Raw genomic sequence first — 27527 nt, 5'->3', positions numbered from 1 at the left:
AAAGCCATGCACAAAATGACCAAGAGTGCTCTCCTAAGCAATTCGACCGCTCGCTCATGACTCTTGACGAAGGCTGCATTCGGTGAGAGTCTTGGTTCGGTGTTTATCCCCCAAAACAGCCCAGGTCTTGAACATCCGCTCGCGACAGTGAACAAGCATGAATTGTACTGATTTAATTTTGCCACGACAATTTCAATGGCTTGTGAATCAAATCGCAGTTGCGTAGAGATGAAACACGGCAAGTTCTTCCTCAGGATACTCTGCACGCCCATGAATCCAAGATGCGAAAGGATATCTCAGAGTCGCGTCAGGACAATGTTTGGAGGAAAGTCCGCTTTGAAAAGCAGTGCAAAATTGTTCGACAGCAGCTAGCCTATATTGAAGAGACAACTGATACCCAAAGCCGTCATGCTCCAATCTTTGGGCTCTGGAGACGTTATGTGCCCTCCTTTTTGGCTCGTAACTATTGCTTGGGCTCCACTAGCCGTCGCAAAGCTAATCCGTGACGGATGATGCGGAGGTTGTCAGCACCTGTACCGCCTATAATGGCAGCACTGGTGTTTCAGAGCCGTGGACAAACACCTACTCCAATCTTCAGCAGTCGCCTTGGTTTTGACCAGAGCTGGTTGCAGCGAGAAGCCAGGCTTACAGCGGCCGCTCTTGGAGAAATTAGGTTTGACTTTGGAGGCGATGACATTGCTGCATCAATTCGAGGCAGTTTGGAAAGGAGTTAGTTGAGATGAATATAGATTAGCTCCTGTTGCCATAACAACCCGGGTAACATCAATTAACCCCTCTCCTCACGTTCCTTCTTCTGCTTACGTGCATCGAACTCTGACCATGTCACTCATTCAGCAACCCCCACTGGATATTGAAGCAAACCTGTTCTCAATACCTCGAGAGATTCGTGACCTCATCTATACTGCGCTGCTCCAGATCCCGAATGACCCACCCACATCGCCCGAGGAGGCGGGCCCGCGCTTCAGGAAAGGGAGCAGTCTCTACTCCGTGGAGCGGTATCCTGAGGCCGTCTATGCTGCCTTACTGCGCTGCAACCGTCAACTGAGAGATGAATTCCAAGAGGTCCTGGTTGCCCGTCAGCCAGTTCGGGACTTCAGACTCGATTGTATGATCAAAAGCGACGACCTGTGGCCAACATGGATCTTGCTCCCTTGTCCAGGAACACGGGACATAGGGGTACTGAATGTGGACCTTCGACTCTTCAACGTCGGTCATGGCCACGATCAGTATGTTCAGTTTTTTGACGATGGTAGGTGCTCTCCGTGTTCTTTCTCTACTAAACACTATCCCCTTAGTCGCGAGACAAAATTTACGGACCAAGAGTGGAACCGCAATTGGGGGCTCTAATTCTAGTCTTCCCACTGCGACCGTAAAAAGAAAGACTAACCCAAGCCAACCACCACAGGTGGTCCGGCCATGATCTTCACACCTCTTTTCCAGCTCCTCAACCGCTTTTTCCATCATGGACCTCGATTCTTCAGCTCTAGCGCCAAGGATGGTGTATATGGCCGGAATTTGCATGTCAAGACGCTCTGTATGACACTCGTACACGAGAGGCCAGGGGCAAACTCCAATCCCGACGATCCGCTGTACGATCAGAGACACATTCGTAGTACTTGCTGGTTCGCGCTACTCAAGATTGCAAACTCAGGCCTGCTCCTAGGCAAAATAGAGAAGCTAAAGTTGTGCTGGCGTGACGAGATAAGAGAGGTCGAGGTGAAGGGCACCGGGGAGAGGCGTGACGTTGCTGAGTGGGATTTGTATGGGTTCCGTTGGGGCCCCTGAGGCGGTAGATTGATACCTTCACCCACGTCATAGAACCGCCAGCCTATGATATGAAACATCACGTTTCGATTTCTGGAGGATTGTAAATACAGACAATGACATGTACGATGTGTGCGAGTATGTTGAACATCCGCAACTCTCCGTCGCCGTGTCGAATTTCGAGCCCAGCTCTTTCTCACCTAGCCTTCCGCTCATCTTGTGGTCTACGGCCAACTTTATCTCAACACCCATCGGATGGTTACGCTTCAGTATGCAATGGTAGCCGCGGCTACGTGAGCGGGGAACGTCAACTTGAGCCTATATCAAATTGCGATGCTTCAAAATATGTTACTCAGGATATGTGTTAGCAAAAGAAAAGCGCACTGACAACACTTGAGGCTCGCGAACGCTTGTTCCAAGATTTTTGGATTGGACATAACTAGCTCGTCTGAAAGATGTAAACGATCCCTCGCTCACTGTCTCTGACGCCTGGTCACTAGGTCACCGTGCTGAGTATCCGACTCTGTTTCACTTGCCGAAAAGCCTTGCCCAATGCTCGATCTCACAACATCTGCTGTGGAGAATGGACGAGCCTTCCGTATTCATTTCTTTCTCGTCATCCTTGATCTTTGCTTTGCAGCTCGTGGTGCACCAAACATACCATCGAGGCGAGGAGGACGTGACCACTTGCATCATCGCCACTTGTAAGTGAGGTAATCAAAGCATCTTCCCAGCCGGGCTTTGGAATGAGGTCTACGATCTCTTCTGGATCCCCATAGCAGAGTAATACTGTTGCAACGAGCAATATCTTGCTTCCGACGAAGTCTGTGCTCAAGAATGTGCTGCGGTTGGTAAATTGCATTGTCTCGAGATCCATGGATTGGCTCTCCTTTGCGATCCCTTCATGATTACTCTTACGCAACCGTTCCAGGACCGAGACTGACGATTAAGGCGAGACCCACTGTCCCAAAACCCACGCGCAACTTCCCACCTTGCCCAACAAATGGCACTACATTAGACCCATTCGACGATCCGCCCGTAGGACTCGTTCCACCACCAAACCCATACATGATCAAGCTTCCCAACGCTCCCGCTCGCGTCTGCGCCGCTGACTCCAACGGCATCGTCGAAGTGCCAATGACCAACTCTGAAGAGCCTAACGAGATCAAAGTACCATTCACCAACACGGCTGACCCACCGGGAGAAACCGACTGTGCGCCGACCGCAAAGCCAGTGGGAGCAGCCGTGAACGTCTCGGACCCGATCTTAAAAACAGACACGGACGGCGAAGGCAGGGGAGTAGTCCTGCCATTGACGACAAGTGCATTGCGGCCCGAAGCCAGGGAGAACACGCTTCCGGCGTATGTCACCGCTGATCCTCCGGGCAGGACGCTTTGGCCTCCGATTGCGAAGCCAGTGGCAGCAGCGCTAAGTGTTTGGCCCGCTACTGTGAGGATCGGTACCGGAGGTGGCAAGACGGGTGACGTCTTGCCATTTATCACGAGCGCGTTCCCATCAGGAGCCAAAGCGACCGTTGTGCCGCTGACCGTGGCCGCTTTGGCGCCAGCGCTGATGATGTCGCCGTTGGCGAGGGTAATGACAGGGTCCGCGGATGGAAGAGCTAAAGGAATGGTGCTGCTGGCGATGACAATTTGACCCTTTTCGACCGATATTGGTGTGCTATCTATGGTCGTCTGGACGCCTGGTCGAATTGTGGTGCTTGCTATAATGATGCCACCCCCACTCGCCGCTTGGATCTGGTAGCCTCCAATCGACGGCAAAGGTTGAGCATAGTCTGCAGTAGACTGGTCGAGGTCTTCAGCAGGATCCAAGGCAGGTCCAGCGTTGTGCCCGCTTCCAGGGTCAGCTCCTGGATCTCCCTCGCTAATTTCGCCAGTCGGTTGAGGATCGTTGGATTTGGGATCCGATACTACTTTAGGAGATCCTTGTGCTGCGTTATCTCCATTGAGAGCAATTGGAATAGCTGTCGAAGTAGCAGGATCATCGTTTTTACTATTTACAGGAGGTTGGATGGGATCTGGCGGGTCAGGCCGTTGTTCGTCGGGATCTTGGGGATCGGCTTTTGGATCGTTGGCGGAAGGCTTGACTGGATCTGGTGGGTGAGCATTCTGCTGTCCAGGGCTTTGGGGACCAGCTTTTGGAGCAGGAGAGTGGGTTGCTGGATTCCCGTGATCAATCGGATTGGCTGTCGGTGTCGGTGGAGCATGTGGGGGAGCTACAGGGCTTCCTGGGGCAGGGGTAGGTTGCGAGCCTTTTCCCGGATCTGGAACCAGAGCTGTTGCTGTGTGCAGCGCAATTGGAGGATCAAAAGCACCCCAAAGCACCGCGTTGCAGGTACTCCATGCCGGGTCCAAGATGGTGAGGTCTTGAGGCAGGGATAAGTAAGGGCCATTCGTAGTGCTTTCCAGCGAAGCATCCAGGCCCAGACAGGTCCCGTTGTAGATCGTTGGATGCTGCAGCTCTGTGACATTGATTGCGGAAAATCCTTGATAAAAGCCTTCTGGTTCACCCGTGCATATTGATGTGGACAAAAGGCCTGGCTGATAAGCGATCGTGGTATTGTATGCGTTTCCGCGCGTAAAGTCACCGTTGCCGAAAGACGGACACACATCTGATGCTCTCAAGTTACGATAGGCCACGTAGACTGATGGCGAAATGCTGCAGGTAGCGTCAGTATTAGGGGAGAGGCTAGAAGCCTGGGCATGGACTAACAACGTGACGCCATTCGAGACTAGACTTTGAGGATTGACTGTTGTTGTTGGTGCTGACGTGTTCGTCAGGCTTCTCGTGTCTGCATCGACAGGCCAGTAGAAGACTTGAACGTCTCTTGCGGTGATCCAGCACTTGATGCAACAGTCTTTCGGAGGTCTTGGGGATGAGAGAAGTCAGTCTCTCTCTCTTTACGAACATAGTTTCAACAGGTGATGGGTTTCCAAACAAGTCTCACGACCATAAGAGTGGACAAAATGGACACGAGTCATTTCGACCGCGTTGATACATACAAGTAATTAGGATCCTCGACAGTAGTGAGTGTCTCGAATGCCGTGAGGGTTTGGAGGTATCTGTAGGGGCTGGGTATGCCAGATGCAAATGAGTGGACTAGGTCCGAACATGAACAGGCCGTTGAGTAAACATCGGGGTTCGGCGGTCCTCCGTCCACAGGGCCCAATCCGTTCTGCTCTACCTGACACATAGATACGTTTGCACGGGGGAAAGTAGTATATAAATCACCTGGATAGGGAGAGGAAGTCCCGTTGGCTTTTATCGATACCGCTATGTTTGTTTTATGCGTCAGTGTAATTGCCAGCTTAATTAGATTCTGCGTTTATGAAAGGCCGGGTTTATTGACCGGTGTAGGATATTGAGAGCTCAAGGCAACCACTCTGCTCCACTCTCATTTTCCAAGACTAGGAGAAGACTTGGTAGAGAAGAAAGCAGCGGCTCTCAATCGTTAGTGACAACAAAGTTGTCTTGGGAAGTGCAAAAGGGTGACGTACAGTTTGTAGACCTTGTTAAAGCAGCTAATAAGTACAACAGATTTGTTAGAAGGGAATTTCCGGAGTACGCCGTAAAAAACAGTGTAGGAGACATCGGTGACCAGGAAGAATATCAGCATACAATATGAATGAACGCAGAACTTGCAAATCGAGAGAAGAATGCGATCAGAAGAGCGTGGACAAAAATCAGAGAAGGCATAAGAAAAAGGTTTGATGCGAGCTGAATGGAACCCATATCTCGCCTGATCAAAGGCTCTGGCACAGCAGAATCACTACATTGGGGCTGTGAAGAGAGGGATCCGTCAGCATCCACTCATCGTAATACGGCTCCGTCTTGCATATCTAGCGAGATTTGTCAATGGCTGTACTTGATTCGTGTAGTAGCCATGGGTGACATAGCCATGGGCAACAGTGGCCATGGGTGACATAGCCATTGGCAACAGTAGCCATGGGTGATATAGTTGGCAACAGTAGCCATAGGCAACATAGCCATGGCAACAGCATATAGCCATAACTATGGTGTGCTAGGGTAATTAGTTCACTTGACGTATATGTGGAACTAACACGCCTGAAAAACTAAGATATATCCCTCGAAGCGATCCGATTTATTATAGGCTATAAGCCGAAATCGAATAACTCGAAGAGACGAATCTCTAGTAATTTAGTAAGCGACTTTTTATATTTATATTAGGCCTATATCTATTATATAAAGTTCTTTTCTTATATTCTATCTATCTATATATATAATCTATTTATATAATATTTATATATAGCCTTAGTCTTAATTATATTAGATATAGTTTATTATATTATTAATAGATTATAAGCTTAAATAGTTATTAATCGAGATTTTAGTCTTTCGCTATATCTATCTATTACCGCTATAATCTCTCTAAATACTAGAGAACATAGTTATCTCGAGAATCTTATCGAAGAATACTCGAGGGTAAAGCTATAGTAGATTAAGGAATAAGATCGTTTATTCGCTAAATAGATAGCGTTATTAACTAAGAGTCTTTTTTATTTAAAAAGAAAAGAAAAGAAGGAAGAAGATCTTTTATTCGATTTAAATAATTTGTTAATAGTCGATTTATTAAAGAAATTAAATAAGGGACTTATTAGTAAATCGCACGTTAAAATAAAAGTTCTAAAGAACTTAAACTATTATCTATAGACTTAGAATTATTAATAATTTCTCGAGAAATAAGATATCTTTAAAATAGTATTAAGGGAATTATTAATATCTATATAATTCGATAGAAAGCTAGTTAAACGATAGATTATTTTAGATAGATAAATCGCTATACTAATTAGAGATAACGTTAATCGAAATTAAAAGAGTTATATCGCCTATCTTATTACTTTTAAGTTTATATAAAATAAGCTTTATCGAATCTATAAAATAAGTAATAAAGAACGTCTTTCGATTATATTATAGAAGTTTCTTAAATATATTAAATTAGTAGACTAGACGATCGATTAAATAATAGTAGATTTATAAAATTTATAGAACGAAGTTATAAATCTAAATTTAGTTTATATATTATACGATCTTACTATAATAATAATAATTATAAACGCTTATTAGAGAAGTAAGTTTAATATAATTAAATATAACTTAAAGATTAACGATAATCTTACTATCGAAATAATTATAAAATATCTATAAATCGTGAAATAAGATAGATAGACTAAGAATAAAGATCTATTTATATATAATAAACGAAAGGGCTAGCTAGACTAAAGATTTCCTAGAGATATAAATAAGATAGAATACTATAACTATAGAAAAATCGGGTATTATAAGAGAGAGTATTTAAATAAGAAGAATAAAAAGAATAAGAATTATAGGGCGAAGGATTTAGATAAGCGAAATCGTAAATTAAAGAATTAATTAAAGGGTTTAAAGATATTTAAAGATAGTAGATAAGAATACTTAGATTATACTATAGTAGTAGCGAATAAATTAGATAGTAATAGTAATATTAGCGATATAAGCGATATATATAATTAAAAGAAAGACTTATAAATAGCTAGAGAAAAGCTAGAGCTTATAAATAGTATATTATTAATAAAGAATTTCTTTATAATAATAGACTTTTTAGAAGATAGTAGCTAGCTAATAGACTTCGAAGCGACTCGCTATATAATATTAAATAAGAAACTATTTATCGACTTACAGCCTTATTTAAAAGAAGTAGAATTCGATAATTAAGGCGAGTTAATAGCGATAGATAGAGAAACTATTCGAATTTATATAAATAATTATATATAGACTATAATAGATACTCTATATATTTTAGAAATAGATAATAATCTACTATCTATTATAGTACTAAATCGAAAGAATTTTAAGATATAATTCGAAAATCTATATATTAGAATTATTAATATATTTATAGACGAGACGATAATAAGAGATTATACGAGAAATAGTCTATATTAATTAATTAAATCGATATCTAATAGAGTATTCGCTTTTAGAGAGTCGAGATCTTTTAATAAAAGTATATCTATAATTACGAAATAAGGATAAGTCGATTATTTTCGACTAATATATTAACGATTAGACTATATCGAAGCGTATCGTCTAAAGAATCTATATCTCTACATAAGAGATATAGAGAAAATAAAATTATTAAAAGAATTTTAATATAATATATATAACTCTACGAAAATAATTTAATAGATTAATAAGAACTCTAGACTAAAGGAAATAGTATTAGAAGCTCGAATATATATTAACTTCTAGAAATTATATTTTATAGCTAGTATTATAAAAGATAGTAAGTAATTTATATTTCTTATTAATAAGGCTATTAATTAATTAAACCTCGAGTTTATTATATTAAAGAAATAGATCTATATCTTTATTCTTAGAAATATAATTATAATTAATAAAATAACTAAGATAAGAGAAGTAATATTAGTTAGAATTAATAATATATTAGAATATAAGTTAGTCGAGAATATACTTAAGAAATAAGATATTACTATAAAATTTATGATTATCTATACTCTATATTAGAATAATATTATAGAATAATTTAATAGAACGTTAATCGATTTTATAAGACTTATACTTAGCTAATTAAACTTATTTATAAGCTTCTAATTAGAGATCGTAGTCTATATAAATTATTTAAAAAATAGATTATTATATAATAGTAGAGAGAGTAAGTTACTCTATAAACTATAATTTAATAAGAAATCGAATTTAAATTACGAAAAAGTCTTCGATTATCTATACTTAATTTATCTATTAAAAGAGAAATAAGAAAGTAAGCTATATATTATAGTCTATTAGAGTATATATATTAATTATTATTTATTTACTTAGTATCGAGTTTATAATTCTTAAAATAATCGATTTAAATAGTTTATAAATATTTATTTTTATAAGAATTATAAGGGAGTTTAACTAATAACTCTAACTTCGTTTTTAATAGTCTATAACTCTATATAAGTAGATATCGTCTTTACTCGCTAAAATAATAATAATCTTAATAACGCCTTTATTTAGAATAGTATTAAGATTATATCTAGCGATAACGATAATAAGAAGAACTATAAGAGGTCTATATCGAATATTATATCGTCGTTATAAATCGAAGAAATTAAAGATATACGAGATTTTTAAATAGAGAGAGAAGTTTCTACTAACTTCTTAGAAAATATAAATAATAGTAGAGATTCGAGATTAAGTAGTCTAAATATATATTAAATTAAATCGAAATCTTCGTTAGATCTTCGCGAAGCTAAAGAGACTCTTAATATCTTAAGTAGTAAAGAAATAATAAATTAAGAGATAATATCTAAGAATACTATTTAATAATCTATTATATCTATATCTACTCTTAACTCTTCTAATTATATTAAACGACGTCTTATATCTTAGATCGCTATCTCTATATAATAGTCTTATATTAAGAAGCTAAACTATAATCTCTATAAGTTCTATAATAACTTCGATATAAAGAATAAAGCTAAGCTTATAAATATTATAATTAAACCTCTTATCTATTAGAAAGTTATTTATAAATTAAACGCTCGCGAATAGAAATAAGCTATTATTAAGAAAATTATCGTTTTAATTATTAAAGAAATTTAAAAGCTCGCTACTCTATCGGCTAATAGACGCCTAATTATCTATAAATAAGTTTTTAAGATTAAATATAATAGCGATAGAACTATTAATAAATTTAAGATTAGATTTATTATTAGAGAGTTTACGTAAGTAGAAAATATCGACTTCTATAAGACCTTTACTCCTATTTTATAATTTAACTTCTTATATCTATTTCTATTATATATAATAATAATAAATCTTCTAATAGAATAAATAGATATTAATAATACTTATCTTAATAGCGACCTCTATAAAAAAATCTATATAATCTTATTATTAGACTATCTATTAGCAATTAATACTAAGAGTAAGATATTACTTCTTTAAAAAGAATTATATAGTCTTAAATAATTAGTTTATATCTAAAATAAGAAATTTAAGTATACTATTAAGAAAATAAGATTTATAGCTACTATAGCTAATAGCTATATCTTTATTCGAGTATTATTAGAGAGAATAGCTATTATAACGCTTTATATAAACGATATTCTTATTAGAGCTAAGCTATAAAGTACTATAAACTATATTAAATATTAAATTTATAAAGAATTTAAGGCTATCGAAGTAGGTCTAATTAATTATATCCTCGATATTTAAATTTACCGTAATTAAAAATCTTATATCTTAATTATTAAATAAGTATAATACGTCGAAAAGATACTTAAAGAATATTTAATAAACTAGGCGACTTTTATTTACACCTCTATCGATAAATATAAATTAATTTAATTAGATTAATTAGAAGAAGAATATACGAATTAGTTATAATATTAGAAGTAAATAGAAAATCTTATATTTCTTATAACTAATATATAAATTAATATAACCTTTATTATAAAAAAGCTTAGTTAATTCTATTATAATTTTATTATTCGCTATATAAACGCCGTAAATCGAGTACTTAAGTATATACGAGGTATTATATTCTTAGAATTACGCTATTAAGAGATAGAAATATTAAAAGAATTTACGAATTCCGTATACGATAATAACTAGAAGAACTATAAGTTCATCTACGAATTCGCTTTACTATATAAATAAGTAGTATATTTATAATATAGTCGAAAATAGCGAGAGGTAGCTATATCTACTATAAAAGTTTAGTATATTAGTATATATAAAAGAATAAGGTAGGGCTAAACTAGAAAACCTTGAATTTATATATATAGCCAATTATCAATTCGTTAGGTCTACGCTTTTTGGTTAGACACCGCGGGTAAATAAATTAGCGTCCGCAACCATCAAAAATCTACAAAAATCTATATACAGAAGTCTTACCCTCTAAAATAACCAGCTCCCTAAGGATACTATTACTTTATAATTTCGTAAATTATAGAGCTCAGTATGCGCTTTCTAACGCTGTAAAAATAATAAAGTTTAGCCTACTATTGGTGGATTAAATGAATATTCAAATATAATAGTCATGGTAATCACACTAATCCTTCCACCTGTTTATTATTCTTCCACCATTCTACCAATTCTATCAATTCTATCAATTCTATCAATTCTACCAATTCCACTAATGTGAACATAATCGTCTTCGGTACCCCTCGCTTAATTAGAGCCCCTTACTAACGCCCTTAAGCCACTCCTCGGCGAATTCGCTACTACTAACAATCGAGGCCGTAAGCGAGTTTAACAGCTATCTACTACTACTTATAAACGCATTAAAAGGCCCTTAAAAAGAAGCCGAACGGATACATCCTCCCCTATATACTCCTTCTAAGCCAGCGATAGATAGATTAAACTAACATTCAAATATTGTAATCACACCAAACGCGTCCGGGATCGGATAATAATCCTTCCACCTATTTATGTAATCATTCTTCTTCCACCATTCTATCAATTCTATCAATTCTACTAATTCTACCAATTCCACTAATATAAACACATTTACCCTCGATACCCTCCACTTAGTTAAACAAGAGGAGGATCTACAACAGGCGAATACGGAGAACACTGCGGAGAACATTGCGGAGACAGTCATCAGCAGCAGTGACACAACAGGCCTACTCTCCACGATCTCACACCAATCCACTCAGCCAGTGCAAGAGAAGTCACTACAGCAGGCGAATACGGAGAACACTGCGGAGAAACCAAGCGACAACAAGGCCCCCCAGCACCAAGAACAGGCTCAGCTCTCCAAGATCCCACGTCATATACTCTCCACGATTCCACATCAAATCATCACTCAGCAAGCGGAGAACACCACTATAACTTGGCCTATCATCCCCACTGCATTGAGCAGTAAGAGGAGGAACTACAACAGGCAAATGCGGAGAACACTGCGGAGAAACCAAGCGGCAACAAGGCCACCATCGTCAAGAACACGGCTCAGCTCTCCAAGATCCCACGTCATATCAGTTATCCACTCAGTCAGCCACTCAGCTAGCCACTTAGTCTAATACTCTACAAGAGAAGGAGTAAGAGAAGGAACTACAACAGGCAAATGCGGAGAACACTGCGGAGAAACCAAGCGGCAACAAGGCCCCCAGCACCAAGAACACGGCTCAGCTCTCCAAGATCCCACGTCATATACTCTCCACGGTTCCACATCAAATCATCACTCCGAAACGATGCATATTTGGACGAATTAAAACCGTCCGATATCTACAGCTATTTCATTATTCGAAAAATTTCACTGCGACAGGAGATATTGTGGGATTCACACCACTAATTGGCACGTTATCTCCATTTCTTTCCGATATTTCGATACTTCTTACCATAAAGACATAGCCTTTCTCTATTTTTTATAGGCAGTTATTACACCTTCCTAATTAGGCCTTAGCGCGCCTCTCTCCGCACATATATGCCTATATACTACATAGATTAAATCAATTTTATAGTGGTGGAAGTAGGTTAAAAACGCACAGCAAGCGATCAGGAGTTCGATTTGACTAATAGGGCTAGGGCTAAAATTCGATTTGACTTAGAAAAATCCAACTTCATAAATTTAATTCATGGGCCTTTACTTGTAACTTTAATAGAAGGAGATAAGACTATTATATAGACGATACGATAATTATAAGAAATCCGTTTTCGAGTATTAGATAAAGACTCTATAATATTACTCGATAATAATAAGAAGACTATTAGTCTTATAAAGAATCTCGAGTATTATTAAAGAATTAAATATATCGATATTTAATATTATTATATTTACTAATTAATTAAGAACGAGGTAGTTAATATAGATTATATATCTATAGTTTAAATAGTAGTAGATATTCTTATTAAATCGCTAAATAAGAAGCTATTTAAATAGTATAGAGAGCTATTTAGAATATATAGTCATCCGACTAATTAGAAGGCCGTTATCGAGAAAGTTCGATATTATATAAGACTTAAATTCACTTTCTTAAAATAATCTTATTATACGTAAGGGCTACTATATATCTTAGAAGAATAAACTAAAGAGCCGTATTAAAAGTTTACGTTATTTCTCTACTTTCTCTACTTTCTCTATAAAGATCTTTTCGAAGAGTAATATTAACTATTTACTCTATTATCTCTATCTTTCTAATAGCTAAATAAAGAGAGAGTATTAGTTTTAACGGCTTATAACTATTAGCTACGACTTATAGCTATTAGCTATAATATAGTTAAAGGCTATAGTTATATAGTTATAGATAAATATAGCTATAGATAATATAATTATAGATAATAGTAGTTATAGATAATATAGTTATTAATAATAGTAGTTATAAGTAATATAGTTATAAATAATAGTTATATAGTTATAACTATAATATATTAAAGTAATTAGTTTACTTAGCGTATATATAAAACTAATACGCTTAAAAGACTAAGATATATCTCTTAAAGCGATTCGATTTACTATAGACTATAAGTCGAAATCGAATAACTCGAAGAGATAAATCTCTAGTGATTTGGTAAGCGACTTTTTACATTTATATTAGGCCCATGATATCTACTATATAAAGTTCTTTTCTTATATTCTATCTATCTATATATGCGATCTATTTACATAGTATTTATATATAGCCCTAGCCCTAATTGTATTGGGTATAGCCTATTATATTGCCAACACAAACCACCCTTGTACGGGGCGTTTTTCGGAAGAACCTCGGTGCGCTAACGTCTATTAGTGTGCGCGCAAATCTATAGAATTCTTCGACTTCTTGTTGTTGTCACTGTTATCTGTACTCGAAGATTAAAAGCGGCCTAGAAATACGGGTTAACGATGAAGACGAACCACGCTGCTCGGGCTATCAGTAATTTGAGCATAACGCAGCCAACCCAGTCAAGTCCCTCTCTGAAGTGTGATTCAGAGTAACAACGCTAAAGCCTTCGTTCACATCTCAGACTTCCTTGACCGTCGGTGCCCTATGCTAGGATGCTGTCAGCCACAACCCGTTTTTTCTCTAATCTGTGCTCTCGGCGACATAACCGTCTAGAAGACAAGCCCAATACTTTCCAGGCGGAGTATCAACAAGCGCAACCATTGTTATACGAATATCCGACCTTCCCTCCACCGCCTCCTCGAGACATCCTGGAGCGTCGATCAGAATATACCGCTGTTCTTCGAGGCCGCAAGTATCTGGTTCCAGAAGGCGTACTGGCCGACAGACCACTTTACGCTCTGTACCGCCTCTACGAGTTCTTTGTTCTAGATAACGTCACGGGCTACCGAAACCAGCTCGAATACTCCTGGAAGCAGCGTAGCTGGGCTGTTAGAGATATTCCCGACCCTGAGGAGGAGGACCCAGCTCGATATGCATTCCTCGCTTGCATTCCTGCTTTACTTGTCAGGTCATTCAATGAAAGGATCAAGTTGGGCCTTGCTCGCGACACTCCGGCTATCATATCGCCGGAAGAAGCTGAAGAGCTTAGGACTAGACCGGAGTCATCTAAGAAGTACGAAGAGGTGCCTGAGTGGACGGAAAATGTAGCAGCTCTTCCAAACGCTGGTCATGCCATCACATAATAGTAATGTGATGGAGGGATTTGATGACCCCAGGGCGTCTAGCTGGCTCAAACCCAAGAACATACTCATATGGGGCCACTTTACATGAATTATGACCACGAAAATTTATGACTAGCTCCCTGATTTCGACTAGGCCGAGGAAGGGAAGGACGCTTGAATGAGTCTACTAAAGTACACAGGTCCTGATAGATCATACAACAAGCGCGCAGCAATCCGGGATAACTAGGAACCAACATGCACTGAGGTATCAAATTGAAAAATCAGATTTAGCAACACGTCTCATCCCTGACCCGAATAAAATCAATCAGACCAAAACAGATAAACCCAGTCAACACCCCTCCTATGAAATAAGCATTTTTAAGCATTTAAAGAACGCATTGATTCTATTCCCTATTTTAGCTGGAACTCATTCCTGATTCACGAGTCACAAGGAGCATTCCATAAAAAACCAACATGCACTGAGGTATCAAATTGAAAGGCTGGCAAAGACTTCGTGGATGGCCTAACCAGTGATTCCGTTTCTCCTATACAGTCGCCGATACTCCTCGTTGACTGCACGTATCACATCGTTACCGGTGTCCTTCTGGTATCCTTGGCACCACCGCTTGGTTCTAGCTACAGAAATAGGTCCGCCGTGCTTCAAGATATGATAGTGGAGGTACGATGCCGCGTCTGTGCCATCGTACGGCCGAGCTTGATCTGGACGAACCAGTCGATTCATTCTACCGCAAAGTGCGTAGTTCCACGGTGCGGCAACCACCTTCAGTCCCCTCCTTTCAAAGACAACCTCGTTTTGCTCGAGTGCTTCCTGAGTAACCTTACGATGGACGTTAGGTGGGAGCCAGAGCATTGTCTGGTTATTGAACCATTCGCCTCCTAGCGGTGTCTGGCTCTGTCTTTCGGTGTACCTCGCGGCCTCGTCTAGCAAGATCCGCTGATCGTTGTTGAGATTCGTCCCAGAGAAGTCGACGTCGTGGGTTGACAATCGGTTCTGCAGTAGCAGGGCATTTACGGCGCCTCCAACAGTGATGATTGTGATGTTTTGACCCTGCCTGTCGATATAATCTGCCATCGTTGTCAAGGCTGCTTCGAGAGTCCGTCTGTCGAGCTCGTGATCCTCGATCCGGATAGCTCTTCCGTCATAATCAACTCGAGGTCTGGGGACGTGCATCATCAAGTCTCGAGGTCCAGAATTGTTGTTCACCTGGGCCCGATGTGGCGTTTTCTCCGTCGACATGCAGTTGCCCATATTAACGTTAGTGGCGGATCAATCTCGAATATCGAGGACTCAGGGGACTGAGGCGTATGAAAATTGAGATGTGATCTTGGCTGCTTCAGTCAGCGTGGGTATAAGAAGAGTAAGATAGGCTTACAGAAAGGGAAGGCTTCTAGGTTAGCAGCTTCACGAAAGAACTTCGACCTTACCATCTTTTTATTGGGGCACTGAGATGTTTAACGACCTACGTGTTAAAAGAGCGTTACTTAAATCTGTTGACACCGTTGACATGGTTGGGAGTGTTGCTCGTTTCATGAAGCTCTCCTTATGCGGACTAGGAGAGAATCCAAATGATTGGCAGTTCAAGACCAACCCTGTTCTCAAGGTTACAATATCCCTTGATGAGTAATGCATACCTATCAAGCGCGTTGCTTTTAGTTGGCACATTATCTACTTACGAGCTGGTGGGCTTGGACATACGCCAGCCCCCATCCGCGCCCAAGGAGTGAATATCCCGTTTCATTGGGTACACTTAGCGGAGGAGACGGTGCAGCTCTGCGTTCTAAGATCAAAAACTATTGGCCAAGCGTGTGGAACTGCTAACGTGAGACCTCGCGTGTCACACCATACTGCTTAGAACCCCTGCAAGTCTTTGTTATATCCAGCGTGCGGCGTAGCAAGGAGCAACAACCAGCTTCAACGAGCGTTTAAAAGAGGACGCTCATTTGTGTTGAAGGTGGCGCTTATGCAGCTTTTTAACGCTGTTTCGAAGCACTGCTTGAGAGACCCTGGGACGCAGTCTTTTTAAAAGGACGCGATACTCTATAGCCTACAGGTACCAAAGCTCTGTAGTACCTAAGGTGTCATCAAACCTAAGAGCACATGAGAGTGATCATCGACCGTCTCGGCTTCCTGAGATCGGCGCCAAGATGCCCTCGAGAGCGTGAGGTGAGCGCACAAATACTGTCGCATGGGTATAATTTATCAATCTGTGTGTTGGACCTGACATATGATACCACGTTCTTGGTTATCTCGAGAGTAACGGCAAAGTGTTGAAGCACTACTCAAGAAACACCTGGACGAGAACTATCGTTCCATGCAGCGGAACCGTTCCGCCCTCTGCAACCCCACCCTCGTTAAAGTACGCGCTCTTCAATCATGTCCATTCCCTTAAGGAAGAGTTCGAACGCTCGTGAACCAGAGTCAGCGCCTCGAATAATCAAGCTTCCACGCCATCGTCTCCGCTCTGTCGCTTCGACCCTCAGATCCCTCCACCGTCTCCCATGTCCACCTCCTCTCCCAACCCACCTTCTCACGGTCGTCTGCATATCAGACACACACTGCACGCATCCGCCCATCCCACCCGGTGACCTCCTCCTTCACGCTGGAGACCTAAGCAAATGGGGTACATTTTCCGAGATACAAGCTCAGCTCACATGGCTATCGGAACAGCCACACAAGTACAAGGTCGTTATAGCTGGAAACCACGATCTACTCCTCGACCCCGAGTTCAAAGAACAGCATCCAGAGAGGTGGCGAGAGGCTGCGCAAGCGGCATCTGATGATAAGCACATCGACTATATTGATCGTCCAGCCGCCCATCTCGATTGGGGAAACGTGATATACCTCCAGGATTCGTCCGTCACCCTGTTGTTTCATGGGGATCGCAGCCTTAGGATCTATGGCTCACCGCTCACTCCTCGGTATGGCCTCTCCCTATAATTTATCGTTATTCGTTTTTCTACTAAATTCCTTACTAAAAATCTTACTATAAAAGTACTTTCTTAAGTTATTTAATTTAGAAAGCCTCTTTTATCTATTAAATTACTTCTTAAGACTTAAAAAGTCTTTAATAAGTATCTTAAGAAGTTACTATTACCTAACTCGATTTTCTAAATTATCGTTATTACTTATTAGAACTCTCTTATTACTATAAAAATAAGTAAGTTATAATATTATTATTCTAGCGAGTATTAGAAATCTTCTCGAAGAATTAGCTTATTACTATCGTCTTAATATCTTAGACTTTCTTAAGAATTTCTCTTAATAATAGTTCTACGAATTTTATAGTCTCGTTATTAGAATCTTATCGAAGTACGTCTTCTTTAGATTAGTTTAAAGCTTTTATATAGTCTAGTAAAAATACTATAAAAGTAATTATATCTTATTTTATATTTACTATATATAATAATTTCTCGAGAATTATTAATATATTAATATTAAAGTAACTTTAAAAGTTTAATTTTAATATAAAGAATTATTAAGATAAAGAAGATTATTTTCCCTTAGTTAAATATCTAAAATATCTTAATATACTTTTTATTAACGATACTTTTAAGTAATTAGAAAGTTATTTAAAAGCTATTTAACTTCTTATTAAAGTAGAGTATATTAATTTCTTAATAAATAATCTAATAGTTTTAGAGCTATATTTTATAAGAAGTTTTTCTTAAAAGCTATAAAAGTAAGTGCGATTTTATTTAATATCGAGATTATAAAACTTTATTAACGTTTTAAAGAATCTCTTACTTTTTATTTTAAGCGTATTATTAACTTAATATAAAGAGTTAAAATTAAGAATAAACTCGCTATTACTCTTAATACTATCTTTAATCTTCTTAAATCTATTATACTTAATATTATTCTTTATATCTTTTATTAGAGAATTAAATAATTAAAAGATTTAAAAGAAAGTAATAAGAGATATAATATTTTTAAATCGATTTTTATATATAATTTATAATCTCGCGAAAAAAAGTATAATGTATTAACGTCGAAAATTTAGAAGCTTTTAAATAAAGAATTAAGATTCGATTAGCTATAATTCTATAAATCTCTTATAAAATAAAACTTATCGAAGTAGTAGATAGCTTTTTTTATTTACTTCTTATTAAGCTATTAAAGCTTTAAGACTCCTTATATTATTAATCTTAATTTTTTTATATAAATTTATCGAAAGTAGCTATTAGAGACTTTTACGGAGATCTTAATATTTTATATAATCTTAATCTCTAGAGTATCGTTATTCTTTATATAAAGTTTTAATTTTACTTTAACTTCGACTTTAATCTTAGCTTAGAATTCTTAATAAAGAAAACGCTAATAAAAGTGAATTCTCGAATTCTATAGCTAATAATCGCTTTTATAATTATTAATTTATTTTAAAAGATATATCTTAATTATAATACTTCGAAAAACTCTTATATTAATAATATAATTTATTAATCTTATAAGAAAGATAATTAGCTATATATTAAGTATAATATTAAAAATTATATCTCTTCTTATTATAAGAGTACTTTACTATCTACTTAAAAATAGTTATATCTAAAAATACTTATTTTCGAGAATAATTTATAATTAAACTTTACTTTCGTTAAGTTTAAGAAGTTTAATAAATCTTCTAGACTCTATAAGATTATTTCTTCGTCGAAGCCTTTTATAACTTCTTCTTCTTCTTCTTCTTCTACTAAATCGAGTTAAATAACGCCTTTAAGCTTTATAAATTCTTATATTTTATCTTATTCTAATTTAGTATAATTCGAAGTAGTAGAACTAAATCGATCTTATTTCGCTAATATAAAAATCGCTAAAGCTTTTCTCGATAAAGAATTAAAATCTAATAAATGAGCTTATATAAAAGAAGTATTAGTATTAATATTAATATCGATATCGATATCTTAATAATAATAAGAAAAGTAATCTAAGAGATCTTAATTAGTATTTATTTAATTATAGTAATTTATATTATAGTAATTTTAGATATCTTAATATTAATAAAAGTAGTTTAATATTAATCTAAATTTCGAATACTTCTTTTTATTTATTATAAGTTTTTATTTAAATAAATTTATAATAGCCTTCGATAGCTATAGATTAAGAATCTTCTTTTTAAAATTAGCTATATCTATTTTAAATTACTTTAAAAGAAGAGCGTTTTAAATATAAAGAATAAGAAGCGAGTTAATAAGAAAGTAGAATCTTAGTCTTTAATAGATCTATTTAATAAATTTAAATATAATTCTCTTATATCGATTTAATATATATTTAAGAGTATTAAAGTTAATATAAGTATAATAAATCTTATAATATAATTATCTACTATATATAAGAAGTTAAAATGTTTTTATACTCGAGTTTTTAAGAAATAAACTTTAAAGTCTATTATAAATACTATGTAAGTATCTTTAATTAGCTTTTAATCTACTTTTATTTAATAAATTTTATAAATATCTATACTATCTTTAGAGTATTTATAAGTCTATTAACTTATATCGTTATTTTCTTTTATATTAATATCTTAAGTATTTATATCTTAGTCTTCTTAATAGACTTTAAAAAACTCTACTATATTAGTATTCGTATTTTAGATTAATATTTCTACTATAAAAGCTAAGAAGTATATATATTTTCTAAGCTCTCTTATAAATATAAATAAAATATTTTATATTTTTATTATTATATTAAAACTAGATAAATTCGATATTAGTTTTAAGAAATCTTATATTTAAATAAATTAAGATTTTAATATAAATATAATATCTTCTAAACTAATACGCCTTTTAAGTTTATATCTTTATCTACTTTTAAAAATTAGATTTAAAAATCTTTTTATATATATAGCGAATTATTATAATATTATATTAGAGTATTAAATATAACTTATAATTAATATAAAAGAAATCTAAAGAATATTCGATACTTTATAACTTCGAAAGTTATATTTATTATAAAATTAGAAAGATCTAAATAGTTTAATTTAATTCTTAAAATTCTATAGTTTTATTCTATAGATACTTTTATTTTAATTTATTTTTCTATTATTTTCCTAGAAGATAGATTAAAAGATAAGAAAGTTCGAAGAATCGTAAATTCGAAAATAATTTTCTACAAAGATTATAATTTGTTAATATATTTCAAGTCCGCTATAATTATCTCGAAAGCTATTAAATAAAATATATTAAAGACTTTCTTTAAGAAAACTAATTCTTTAAAATCTAATAATTCTTTTAATTCTAGAAATAACTTATAAGATAAGAAAGAGATTAAGCGTTAAGATTTTTAGTAAATTAAGTCTATCTTAAGTAGAATATTAAAATATTAAGAGCTCATAGTAGCTTACTTTAAGAATTTAAGCCCCTTAAATATCTCTATTATTATCTTTAAAAATCTTAATTCTTTTTATTATTTAAGTTAGTAAGTATTATAAGTTTTTATACTAGTCTATTAAAGTCTTTAATACTTTTAGAATACTAATATTATTATTTCATAAATATCTCTTAAATAAATATTTTCTATTAAAAGAATAATTCGCTAAAGTCTTTCGTAATATTTCTTATTATTAGAATTTGAAAAATAGACTAATAAGCTAGAATTAAGATTAATTTTTAAATCGCTTATTATTATAGTAGAGTAGAGATTATAAATATTATAATTAATATATTAATATAAGTATTTTAATAGAAAAGATCTAAGAGATTTATCTTATATAAACTTTATTATATATTAAGTATATATAGTATTTAATATAAAGTCTACTTTCTCAGAATCTTAAAAGCGCTAGCCTTCTTATATAAAGTAATATTTAAAAAGTTTATTTAGAATAGTCTCGAAGATAATATCTATAAACTTACTAAGTCTATAAATAGATATATATTTTTATAGAATATACGAGCTATTATAATAGATAAAATCGAGAATTCGAAGTCTACTAACGAAACTCGAATAATTTTCAATTATTTATAAATTATAAAGCTTTTTTTAGAAGCTTATCTCGAGCTAAGCTCGAAAGTTTATAATTATCTATTTAATTTATATTATAAATACTTATTCTTAACTAATTTAAAGTACGCGTATCTTATAATATCTCTATATTCTAATAATAAATATTACTTTATTTTTATTATTTTAGATATTAATTAAATATAGTCTATAAGAATATAATAGATATTATAACTTATAAGCTTTATTATAATAAAGCTAGCTTATAAATTATTTAATTCTATTTCTTTTAAATCTTCGTTACTATATTCGTCGAATTCTAAGATTTTATTATCTCTTATATTTTATATAAACAATTTCTTTAATAACTTTTATAACTTTGAAGAATTTATTTTTTTTTTATAATATTACTTTTTTTCTAGAATTAAATAAATTAAGTTACTTTTATTCTTTAAGAAATTATAACTATCTATATTATTAATTAAGATTCTTAATATAACTTATATTATTAAAGAATATATTTATATTCTTAAGAAATAGATTATTAAGATAATTAAGTACTCTATATTATTAGATTAATTAGAAGTTTAAGATTTCTAAGAAACTATTAATATTATATATCGATAAATGAAGAACTTCGCGGAAATCGCGAGATCTCTTTTTAGATTTATAAGAAAGATAAAATAGCGATAAACTTAAGTAAAATAGCTATTCTTCGAGATTCTATATATTAAATATATTATAAAAATAAATATATATAATATTAACTTAAGTCGAATTGTTTATATATATATTAATACTTTTAATTTTATAGCTAGATATACTATTATATAATATTATATTCTTATATTATAAGAAGCTATTCTATTAAAAGCTTTATAATCTTAGAAAGTCTATTATAATAGAAAAGAATAAGAAAGTATTTATCTTATATAATTTATTTATCTTTAATTTTATTTAAAAGAAGTACTCTACTTATAAGCGAGAACTCTATATTATTATTATATTCTATAAAAAGTATAACTACTTATATAAGTACTTATATTAATCTACTATAATATATACTAATTATAAGTCTCTTATATACTTTCTTAATTTAGATCTTTATAAGAAAATCTATAGATATTAGATTAATAAACTTTATCGCTTAAATCTTACTATTTAATATATATCTAGATCTCGAAATAAAGCTATTAACGACTTATCGAGAATCTTATTCGATATTAAATATTTAGAGAATATTATAATTATACGAGTATAATAGAAATTAAAGAATTATAGTCTAAAATAAATCTAGAAGAATAATAAGAATAAATTTAATTCGTTTTTAATAGTACTTATTAAATTAAAGTAACTTAAAATTATTAATAGAGATACGCTATATAATATTTCTTCTTTCTTACTAAAAGCTATTTCTATTATAAAAGCTATAAAATTATCTATAAAAGTCTTCGATAATAAGATTAATAAGAATATTAAGATTTAAATTAAAGCCTATTATAGTAGTATCTAATTTAATAAAATCTATAAATTTCTTATTATAGAATCTTTGACTCTCTACTACTACGCTACTTTAAAAAGCTTTTAAATATCTAAATAATATGATATATTCTATAGATCTTTCGAGAAGATATATATTTACCTTATATATCGAAAGAAAAAATACTTATTATACTTCGAAAAGTTTATAATAAAAGCGAATATTAAATTAAGATTAATATTTTAATAAGACTACGTAGCTACTATTAATCTAGAAAAATATAAGATATTAAAAAGTATATTATTAGATATCTTAAGTATATTAAATATAGACCTACTATTAGATCTTAGCCTTTATATTTTATTAAAGTTATATATTCTTTTTAGCTTATAGAAATAGATTTTATAGATCTATTTAAAACTATTAAAGTAGAATCTACTTTTATATTTATAAAAGTCTACTATATAAGTAGATTTACGATTTCTCTTTACTACTATATTTATTAATATAAAAAATATTATTTAATACTTTAAGTTATTCTTTATTATATATCGAAAGCCTTATACCTACTACCTCGATTATAATTAATATTTCTATAATAATAAGTTAAAAGAATTCTTGAGATTCGAAGATATTATCGTTATATAGTTCTTTTAATACTTTTAAAAGTATAAAAATAATCGAGATCTATAATAAATTACTAAAAGCGATACTTCGTAAGAATTCTCTTTATATTAAATTAAAATAAGATCAGCGTCTACTAAAGACTAGAAGTTTAATTAATATACGAGTTATTAAATACTTAAAAATCTCTTCTATTAATATTCTTTTTAAATTACTGTTAGAAGCTTCTACTAATATATTTATTTTATATATATTTTCTAAATATAATATTTCTACTTAAATAACTAATTTAAAGAATTCTACTAGTTATACTTAAATTATATATTAATATTTTATTTATTAAGCGAATCTTTATAATATAATTAGCCTGCACACGACCAATAGCTTCGTAGAGCAGCTGGTCGCCAATAGACAAGCCGTCTCACCCTCGCCGCCAGCCTCCGCGAGTACATCATTTCCTGCGACTCCCTCCTTAGCCCCTACGAGTTGTATCAACTTTGCCGAGACCAAACTGGCTAAAGCAAGATACAAGGAAACCTAAGACAAGAGCTATCTGTGTTCGCACAGGACTAGAGCAACATAATTAATTGCGAAAGGTCTGAACATTATTATCAACATCAATGGATAGTGCTTCCTTGAAACTACTTGCAACTTCAGGAGCACTGGATGAGATTTCCAATGCGGATGACGGTTCCATGATTGAGCGACGCATTCTGATGGTGGGTAGTCAGGGTGGGCTTGTGAAGGATGGGGTGACGCAAAAGTCCGTGCTTTTCGTTATATATCAGAGTGGGAGGTATGGGCCTCAGAATGGGTTTCGTGTTGCGCTAGTGCTGGAGGGGACGAGGGTGGAGGAAGCTAGGGAGAGGTTGAAGGGCGTGGTGGAGGAAGACTCGGAGGAGTTTGTTGTTATTGAGCCTCGATGATCGTTTTCAAGTCTTCGCGTATCTCACATTGGAGTTTGCCTTCCCTGCTTGTTTCTTTCCTTGCTGGCGCAAAAGCCGGGCGAATAAACCACGCACGCACGAGGTACAGATCCGCTGCTTCAATCTGCGGCACTTACAACTCTTGTTTTTGCGATCAGTCGCTCTGACCCTTTCACCAACGATTGGAAGACATCAATCAACTGAGTGGATCAGACCCTGTATATCTCTCTACCCTGCCGAATCCAACTGCACAATCGCATCAAGCGTCTGCGCATGTCGCGTGCTATCTTCATTCCTGGGTCCAATCTGCGCTAGTGCTCCACTGCTTCGATACCCTGGCAAGACGAAACGCAAGCGCGTCTGCCTGTGAAATCTTTTGCCGCCATGACTGGCGAGTGAGTGGGTCGTACCGTTCCGTCAGTCATTCCAACGTACCTTGAATTACCTAAATCCAAACACCAGTACGCTGGATCTCGAAATTCCATTTGCTTTCTTGGATGTTGGGAATGTTCGCAATGGGTCTTGTCACTCCTGCGATTTTGCTATCGATACTATTGACATTGGGTACTTGCATGATTAGCGATTCGACCAGCATTTCTAGGTATGGCACATCCTACATTGAGCTGGCGAGCCTACACCAGGATGCACATTCCGCCTGATATTCCGAAGCTACCATGATCAAGGTACACGCTAACGCGCATTATTTGAAGCGCCTTCTCTCCTGTCCAGATCACTATCCTCTCCTCCAACGGCACTGACCTCACCCTCTCAATCCCGATCATGCACTCCCACATCCCACTCTCCACTCTTCAACGACGCTCCCCCGCCTCCGTCCCCATCCGAGATTGCCCCTTGGTCGACACATACACGTCCAACTCCTGGTGCCACCACGAAATATCCCCCCAAGATTTCGGGACTTCTTGCAACGAGCCACCACAAGCGGGCCGGACGAACCCTCGACAGCGTACATATCTGGGCGGAGGCAAATGCGCTAGTGACGAGATATGCGTTGGAAGTAACGCTAAGGACCCGGGTATCCCGCTCCAGGCATACTGCGTTTCCACGGACAAATTCGTGCACATAGGCCACAGTCCGTCAAGTGGAAATGGGCAGAACCTTGCTTCTACGGGGGTTGTTACGGCAAATTTTAATTCTGCTCTTTATAATAACAACGGGAGCCACTTGGGCGTTGAAGCCGTCGTCACGAGCGTCAACAAAGGGACGAGCTTATCTGCAGCCAGTGTGGTGATGCAAGCACAGACGTATAACGGGGTATGGCGCACGGTGACTAATGGCCGCAATTACTGCCTGAGGTGCTCGAGTGTGACTGTGGCACCTTTTCCGGCGACGGCGCAGAGGGTTAAGGTGGACGTGGTGTTGTCAGAGCTAATCCCGACGGGTTTACTTTGGCTGGCGTCTTATTCGTACTAGATGCTGTAGCATCCGATGGCGTTGGCTTTTGTGTCCCTTGCTTATACGTTGTGAATGCGAAACGGGAACGAAGAGCGTTGTCTTCCATATCCAGTAAGCATGCATCAGAAGAGTTGAAACCAATCAACATGCTTGAAACAAGCAATTTGACATCAAACACGCCTACGAAGAGAAGGCTGAAACCCATCGCGCGCCAACCATAAGACATTTCCTTGCGGTACAGTCTTTTTGCCGTAGGCTTCTACTAGCACTCGCTGGTCCTGGGTTCCTGATGCTACCATTGAAATGGTAGCAGCGAACAGAGCAGGCAAACTGCCAGCAAACTTTCCAGTCTAGAGCAGTGCCTTGAAATTTTTTGGAGTCGAGTTCTGGCATCGTACCCAGAAAGGGTGTCTCTTGCGATGGAACTGCTTCGAAATTAAACTTGAATAACGACAAATCTCTTTATAGGTTCTCTCTCTCGCCGGTATGTCAAGGATTTGTATGATTTCGAGACGGCAAGGTTGAACAAGCAAGCCTGGAATTTTGGTTGATCAGGTAGGGGCGGCGTCGTCCGTGTAGTCTGTTCTGCTCATAGGCTACCCTACATACAAGATATATGACCCGATACATTTGTGTAAGTTTGGAGACTTCCTTACTAGTGGGAGGTCATGAATGGCGTCTCCGTAGCAAACCAAGCCAGCTTCACTGTCACTACTCCGGCGATCGTGAGTTTGGCAAGACTAGAAGTATACCCGATAAAACTTTTCGCTTATCGAAATATTCAAGACCTCCTGCAAGAATAGATTAATCGTGAGACTGCTCGCACGTATTACTGAGCACATAAAGCGGCGTTGAGACCACCACAAATAGAGGCGCGTTCTGATATGTATACATGAAATATCCGCGTCATCCGTGTCTTTGTACGCCGTGAAATTGATCTCTTCTACGGTTATGACCCGAATTATCGTCATCACAGTGCAGCTACACAGAATGGCTCATAAGCGCTCCAGCTCTAGTCTAGATGACCATGCAAGCAAGCCCAATAAATTTGCACGAACAGACAATCTCAGCAGCCACAGATGCACTTCTGTCTGCAAATGCGCGCATCGTCGAGCTTGAACATCAAGTCCAAGCTCTACATGCTTTCATTAATGCCAATGGACTTATGAGAGGAAAGTGTCCGTATGCAGTTTCACCGAGTATGGCGTGACCCGTGACAGTGGCACCTCAGTCGATTCGGCAGCATATGCTTACTGGTCCTGGCGCCTCAAAGACTCTAGGGAATCGATTAAAAGTTGCTGCCTGCAAAGTCAGCGATAAGCTCCGCACCAAGACCCCCGCCCGATGCGAAGAAGACCGGAGTCACCTCTGACGACCTGAGCCAAGCCATGATGCTCTTCCTGGATGAATTGGAAGAGTTACAAAAGCTCCCAGATAGCACGGCCGTAGCATTTGAACTAGTCATGATCTTGGGCGAATACTCCTACGGGGAAATGGATAATAAAGGGTGTAGCTATGGTGATAGACCCTCAGATCGAGACGTCGACAGACTTCTTCTTGACCTTGCCACAGAAAGAAAGAAGATCAAACCCTCTTGGAACTTTCCCCGCGTACTTGACACACTTTCACAAAGGGCTGTATACCTCCATGGCTGCGGCATCGAAGATTTCTGCGCCCAGACCATCGATTTCTTATCTGCGTGGCAGAGAGATCCGCCGGCGAATGAAAAAACTCGCCCAAGGGCAAGGACATAAAAGATCCAGCCGT

General features: G+C 36.1%; 9 protein-coding genes across 9 annotated transcripts; 7 read left to right on the top strand and 2 right to left on the bottom strand.

Moving 5' to 3' along the window:
* Nucleotides 1-545: 545 nt before the first annotated feature.
* On the top strand, nt 546-734 carry HO173_012287 (uncharacterized protein; the record flags this gene model as incomplete). Its single annotated transcript, XM_037314159.1, has 1 exon — nt 546-734. One exon carries the CDS (start codon nt 546-548, stop codon nt 732-734), a length of 189 nt encoding a protein of 62 aa, XP_037158934.1.
* A 106-nt stretch (nt 735-840) lies between these two features.
* On the top strand, nt 841-1806 carry HO173_012286 (uncharacterized protein; the record flags this gene model as incomplete). Its single annotated transcript, XM_037314158.1, has 2 exons — nt 841-1270; nt 1427-1806. 2 exons carry the CDS (start codon nt 841-843, stop codon nt 1804-1806), a joined length of 810 nt encoding a protein of 269 aa, XP_037158933.1.
* Nucleotides 1807-2401: 595 nt separating this feature from the next.
* Nucleotides 2402-5796, bottom strand: HO173_012285 (uncharacterized protein; the record flags this gene model as incomplete). The annotated part of the gene is made up of 4 exons (XM_037314157.1): nt 2402-2627; nt 2704-4464; nt 4519-4674; nt 5672-5796. 4 exons carry the CDS (start codon nt 5794-5796, stop codon nt 2402-2404), a joined length of 2268 nt encoding a protein of 755 aa, XP_037158932.1.
* Nucleotides 5797-13789: 7993 nt separating this feature from the next.
* Nucleotides 13790-14380, top strand: HO173_012284 (uncharacterized protein; the record flags this gene model as incomplete). The annotated part of the gene is made up of 1 exon (XM_037314156.1): nt 13790-14380. The coding sequence occupies one exon, from the start codon at nt 13790-13792 to the stop codon at nt 14378-14380; it is 591 nt and encodes a 196-aa protein (XP_037158931.1).
* Nucleotides 14381-14882: 502 nt separating this feature from the next.
* HO173_012283 (uncharacterized protein) lies at nt 14883-15629 on the bottom strand (the record flags this gene model as incomplete). The annotated part of the gene is made up of 1 exon (XM_037314155.1): nt 14883-15629. The coding sequence occupies one exon, from the start codon at nt 15627-15629 to the stop codon at nt 14883-14885; it is 747 nt and encodes a 248-aa protein (XP_037158930.1).
* Nucleotides 15630-16754: 1125 nt separating this feature from the next.
* HO173_012282 (uncharacterized protein) lies at nt 16755-17318 on the top strand (the record flags this gene model as incomplete). Its single annotated transcript, XM_037314154.1, has 1 exon — nt 16755-17318. One exon carries the CDS (start codon nt 16755-16757, stop codon nt 17316-17318), a length of 564 nt encoding a protein of 187 aa, XP_037158929.1.
* Nucleotides 17319-24041: 6723 nt separating this feature from the next.
* Nucleotides 24042-24347, top strand: HO173_012281 (uncharacterized protein; the record flags this gene model as incomplete). Its single annotated transcript, XM_037314153.1, has 1 exon — nt 24042-24347. One exon carries the CDS (start codon nt 24042-24044, stop codon nt 24345-24347), a length of 306 nt encoding a protein of 101 aa, XP_037158928.1.
* A 515-nt stretch (nt 24348-24862) lies between these two features.
* Nucleotides 24863-25778, top strand: HO173_012280 (uncharacterized protein; the record flags this gene model as incomplete). The annotated part of the gene is made up of 2 exons (XM_037314152.1): nt 24863-24948; nt 25058-25778. 2 exons carry the CDS (start codon nt 24863-24865, stop codon nt 25776-25778), a joined length of 807 nt encoding a protein of 268 aa, XP_037158927.1.
* A 1370-nt stretch (nt 25779-27148) lies between these two features.
* On the top strand, nt 27149-27514 carry HO173_012279 (uncharacterized protein; the record flags this gene model as incomplete). Its single annotated transcript, XM_037314151.1, has 1 exon — nt 27149-27514. The coding sequence occupies one exon, from the start codon at nt 27149-27151 to the stop codon at nt 27512-27514; it is 366 nt and encodes a 121-aa protein (XP_037158926.1).
* Nucleotides 27515-27527: the final 13 nt, after the last annotated feature.

Source organism: Letharia columbiana, assembly GCF_014066305.1.
Source record: "Letharia columbiana isolate WasteWater2 chromosome Unknown Sc0000077_s0, whole genome shotgun sequence".
NCBI lineage: Eukaryota > Fungi > Ascomycota > Lecanoromycetes > Lecanorales > Parmeliaceae > Letharia > Letharia columbiana.
Note: the sequence above shows the minus strand (reverse complement) of the source record. Positions and strands in the feature narration are given on the sequence as shown.